At 39.7% G+C, this 5816-nt stretch overlaps 1 protein-coding gene across 1 annotated transcript in view; it reads right to left on the minus strand.

Moving 5' to 3' along the window:
- Positions 1-2220: 2220 nt before the first annotated feature.
- LOC101589892 (maltase-glucoamylase, intestinal) overlaps positions 2221-5816 on the minus strand; it is a 181674-nt gene continuing 178078 nt past the window's right edge. Inside the window, exons 81-82 of the mRNA XM_023712753.1 lie at positions 3802-3972; positions 2221-2298 (exon numbers count right to left, since the gene is read on the minus strand). Coding sequence (XP_023568521.1) covers positions 2221-2298; positions 3802-3972 — 249 coding nt within the window. The remainder of the gene's footprint in view (positions 2299-3801; positions 3973-5816) is intronic.

Here is a 5816-nt window from a genome sequence, read left to right on the forward strand (position 1 = left end):
TGCCACCACATAAGTTGATAAATATATGGATATGATGGTTAACTTTACTCATTCTACACTGAATAAATATAGCAAAACAATGTTATATACCATAAGTATATACAATTACTTGAAAAGCCAAAAGTGAATTTACGAGAGGGGGACAAGCAGGTGCATAGATTTCTTGACAGCAAGTGCTACTTGGGCAGGGCTGCTAGGCTGGTGGGTGGGAGTTGATATGTCTTAGTCTGAGAGCTTTTGAACTACATAACTCAGACTTCCATGGTGTAATTTGGGGACTCTTAGACAAACATAGGAAAAACACCTTTTATTCACTAATCTTAGCATTTCCTGAGATGATGACGGTAGATAACAAGAACACAAGTCTTAGCAGACCATATGTGCTTGTCCAAGAATCACAGATACTTGCATAACGTTAACATGAGATTAGAATAGCTATATTAAATATTATTTAGATTGACAATTACATTGAAATCACAGTGTTCTTGGTTATACTGAAAGATTTTATTTGATATTTTAAAAATACACCATATATTGCTGTCAAGCTTTAAATGAATAAGTAAATTTTAATCTCTTGGAATAGATGGAATTCTCTTTTATACATTTATAACGTTTTCCTAAGGAGAGATCCCATGGGTGCTATGAAGCCATCTACAGAGTCCCTGAGACTACAGAAGTCCCCAGTTACCACATCCCTCACTCAGGGTCTTGGCCCTCAGGGTTGGCTAATCAGGAAACTCCTTCTTGAGTGCTTTGGGCAACCAGAGCTAACTTATGCCACACACCCCTGCTGGTAACAAAGAAAATTTCTAAAATATGAGGTAAACACATCCATCTCTGTAGTCTTTCTGAGTTGGTTAGAGGAGATGGGCAAATTCCCCATCCTTTGGATAAAATCATTCCCAGGGTTGCTTTTCCAGGTTCCTCAGCCAAGACCCTCATGTAGAGGACCCTTAATTTGATAGTTAGAGCATAAGCTAGTTTGATAATGGAAAAGTGCAACACTGCAATTGCTTCCAGCTAAAGTTACAAGTACAAGGGCCTCTTGCCAGATAAGAAAAGACATGGAGTAGACACTCATTTGAAATGTATCATTTTTCAAATAACACTAAAAGTAAATGTCTCTGAAACATTATTATATAATTTCTTTACCCCAAATTTTAGTCATCTAGTGTTTTAAACAATAGTGTTGCAACTCATTTTGGCCAGAGTCACTACTCAGCCAAATATTATACAGTAACTGGTCCACGCCCAAAGAACAGTCCAAGAACATGCTTTCACAAATGTGAGACACGTGAAATACTATTCACAGAGATGTGAGGAAAGGGGCGACTAATCAGAAACCATAGAATGGCTGAGTTTGCTGAACAAGAAGAGGCCTTAACATGCAGTGAAATTACCCACGGACAGAAGATTACAGCATTTAAAATTTCTTGCAAACTCATTTATTTTTAAATTTATTTATTTTCATTTTCTCTGGTATAAATTGCACATATTTGTATGAAATGTGGTTATATACATTAGGCAGGGCAGAGAAATAAGATATATGTATTCCAAAGCACATCTCTGTAAAAATAAATTATTTTTACATCCAAACTCTGTTTCTTCAGCTTTGCCTGCTTGACTCCCATCCTGTTCTCTCGTGCTGATGACGTCCCCTCTTCCCTCTTCTGAGTGCAGTGGCTTTCTTCCTCTTCTCCATGAGGTCACTGTTCCTGGTCACTCATGGTCATGAGTCATCATCTTCTGCTACCTCAGCCCCTCCCTGCTCACCTCTCCTACCTTTCCTTCTCCTAACATCATGCTGTAGAAGGTTGCTTCCTCCTCCCTATAATTAATGATCAGGTTTTCACTCTGGACTATCCTGAGGCCTTGGTTAGCTTCAGGACCAGGAGTTGTCACAGCAAGACTCTGTTGTGCCTATAGCAGGTGAGGGGCCATTCCACGATCATAGATACAGGAACATGGACATACACACTCCATCCTGGGCCCAGCTCAGCTCCTGTAAGTGTCCTGTGATGAACCTTCTGTATTATACTAATCACTCAGAACACTAAGTAACCATAGATTTTTTTTTCCCCACACAACTCTACTGCCTATCCCTCAGAGCAAATATTTAACCACTAGGTTTCACAAACTATACAACAGAATCAGTAAAATATTTTATCCATACTGAGCATGATCCAACAATCATTATAGTTAGGATGTTGCCCTAAAAATTTACAGAGAGCTTCTCCATGTTAAGGAAATGAAATCTTGCAGGCTGATGCCTTTGCTGGTCACATCAATGCTTAGCACCTGTTGGGAAACAATGGAAAAGCGTTGGCGTTGGCTACCTGAACTTTCCTGCGCACAAATAAATCAGGTGCCTCACAACTCTGCAGCACAATGACACACAGACAAATCGGAGAGGACACCTACTTTCCACTTTCAAGTGCTGATTTTCCTCGGAGCACTCCTATTATTTTCTGTTTTCCTATTCCCAAATAACACCTGAAAGGATTTAATATTTCTGCTTTTTGCTAGGCAAACAATTCCCAGAAGTTCTCACTGTATGCACGTGTTGGACCACAGGTCACTCTATGAGCTGGCTCACAACAGAACTGGGCAAAGTCCATTCAGACCTCTCAGTGAAGCTGGGGACATCGGGTACCAGGAAACCACAGGATAAGGAAGTAAAAGTGGGAAACTAAGAGCAACTTTGTTTCAGGCCTAGAAATCACAAAGGACTGTGTTCAGAAAATATAAAGTAAACTCACAGAAGCAAGGGTCTCAGTTACCGTCAGGATAATAGGTGTCCACACCACACTACTATATTAATACTGAAGTATAACTTTTTCTCATATCTGACATCCATCAAATTAGAATGTGTCTTGTAACCAATAGCAATTAGAATTTCTATGAGCAATGCGAATGATATAACTGTCATGGTCTGTGTGGTGTGAACTTCACTGCTATTATCAGTATTCTAAGTGGATGGATAATCATTTAAAAATGATCTTAGGATCTGGGCATGGTGGCACATGCCTGTAGTCCCAGCACTTGCTAGGCTGAAGCAGGAGGATCACCATGGGTTTGAGGCCAACCTGGATATAATGAGTTCAAAGTCAGCCTGAACTACAAAATGAGAATATATATTAGTAAGATCCTCAAAAAACAAAAAAGATTATTTTATTTTAGGAAAAATTGTTAGTAAAGATAGCACTCAAATAAAAAATTGTATAAAGCACATTAGTGGTTTGGGGAAATGTTGTATATAGGTAATAGGAGAAAAGTTTTTATGAAATGTAGAATGATCAACACCATTGGTAGTAGAAATATCTTAACTAAGTTAAACTACACATATTTCTTTTAAATAATAAAATTTGATTATAAAATAACAAAAATATTATAATAAAAGTCTAAATAAGATAATATTTATTACAAATTATTAAGGTTATTTTAAAAAACTTGGGTTATAGGAAAATATTATCTCATGATTACATCATTCCTTTGCACAGCAAGCATTTCTAGCTGATGGTATCTTAATACTTGAAAGATAATAGTTCAAATTGTTTGAAAAGATAGTCTCTGAGATGGCAAGAATCAATGTACAATGCTTCATCCAGGTTTACAGACAAGAAGGCCAATGTGGAAAATAAGAATACAGACCTTCAAGTTCAGATGTGGACAAGTCAACAGTTTTCTCCGCATGTCTACACTGTGCACAGCTGACTGAATGTGGAGACTCACGGAAAGAAAGCAGGCACTGCACACGGCGTGGCCGGTGGGGGCCAGCATTAGTCTCTACTGGACACAAACCTGTGTTGCAGGGTTGTAGGTGACGGGGGCTGTTATCACCCCATTTCTCACAGAGATGGTCACGTTGCTGGCAGGCACACTGCCCTCTCCCCAGATCTCAATGTGGCCTAGTTTCAAAGAGTTTGTATCGATGATATAATTGTTTAAAATTACATGGCTTTCCATTGTATTCTGTCAAAGCAAAATCAAAGAAAAAATAACAAAATGAGTTCAATTTTCCCCAATATCTTTTAAGCACAAATGAGGATCCTGACACGGTTGTGTCCTTAACTAGTGAACCCACACTGTCAGCGTCCTAGCCTCCATCATCAGGTCCACCTACTTGGCCTGGGCGCCTGCACGTGCCCCAGCATTGTTCTGAAGCCTTCAGGAGACACAGTCTCCACTAATATTCCACAAGACATCAGACCAATCCAAGGCAAGATAGGAACAGTCCTGGATGATACAGACATAGTCTGCCCATCTATGAAATGTTCAACTGAAATAACTCACTGGCGAGACATGAATAGGCTCAATCACCATAGCTTTCCTGGGAACCAGACCAAGTCTACCTCTGAAATCTGGAGGAAAGGACGGGTGTGCATTAGCACCATGAGCAGGGCAGGGATTAGATGGTTTTCGTATCCACGTGACAAATGCATCTATGACATCAACATAACTGTGCACCCCTTTCTTTGTCAGTCACACTCACCTGGCTGACAGAAAATCTGGCCCAATAATAGAGTCCTTTTTCATAGGAATCTGCAAGCAAACAACAAGGTAAATACAACCTGGACCTGCATGACAGAATTCTAGTCATGTACTAGCCTACAAGGTGAGAGGGATTACTTTTGTGTGTCTGATTATTTCTGCTTTTCCTTCATTGCATAGTTGCCTTTCAGAACCTAAATCTTCCTAAGGATAGTCTAGTCAGCCTCTGGACCCAATCACAGCTCGCACAAAATGTTTGAAGTAAGTGAATCAATGCATGTTTCTGACATAATGATGTTGTATAATGGTTTCCTCAACCTGCTGTACATCACTTCTCTTCCTTGACATCTGCCCCACCCAGCACCTTTCTAGTCACTTCTGATTTCCAGGTTCTTTTTGTTAGATGTACACATGAATATTCACATGGACACTTACACATTACACTAAATACCAAGACAGGGAATCCTGAGAGTTACAAGGCAGTGTTTAAATGTGGTTGCCAGGGAGTTTAGACTAGCCTTTATCTCTGTCCTTTATCTCTAATGTCTGGCTTGTCCAGGGCAAGTACAAAGGAGCTAGCTGTGCTGCAGGCACCTCCATCCTACTCCCTCCAACATGGCTCTCTCACCCTTCCCACGTGCCACTCGCTTCCTAACTCGCTCATCGCCCTCTCAGGCCCAGTGAGTGTCCTCTAGAACTGCTCCGTCCAAGACCAATGCCACAGAAAACCATAGCTATGTCATTTTAAGTTAAATAAACTTAAACTTTAGTTGCTCAGACGCACTTGTCACATTCAAGTACTTGGGAGTCATATGTGACTAATGCCATATTGAACAGCAGAAGGTATAGAACACTTCCACCACTGCAGAGAGTTCTACTGGACAGTGCTGGTCTGAAAACAGCCAATGATCCTTGAGTCAAGCCCCCAAGAGGTTATTAATTCCTGTAAACTTCTAATGCAAAATTTCCCATAAATAGCACAACTAATAGAGACACTGTCTTGCTAGGACAGTAAGCTGTGTAATTATGGAATGTGCTTTTGATCATCAGCCATATAAAATTTATCTCAGCTGGCCACAAAGAAACTATGGTCTGCCAAAACGAATTAGGACACTCGAATACTGGTGACAGATTCAGCAATAAAAATCATTTACCTACAGCCTAAGGACCATGAGTAGTATGGATTATATACTTCAACAGTGTATAATCCAGTGTATAAGAGTTGGCCATACTTCAAAATTCAAAAATGTTTTAACATGGAAAAGGAAAACACAGCAGGTAAGTTTTTTCTTTTCTTTCATTTTTCTTTCTTTCTTTCTTTCTTT

This window comes from Octodon degus, unplaced genomic scaffold (assembly GCF_000260255.1).
Source record: "Octodon degus isolate 3935 unplaced genomic scaffold, OctDeg1.0 scaffold00027, whole genome shotgun sequence".
In the NCBI taxonomy this organism is placed as follows: Eukaryota; Metazoa; Chordata; class Mammalia; order Rodentia; family Octodontidae; genus Octodon; species Octodon degus.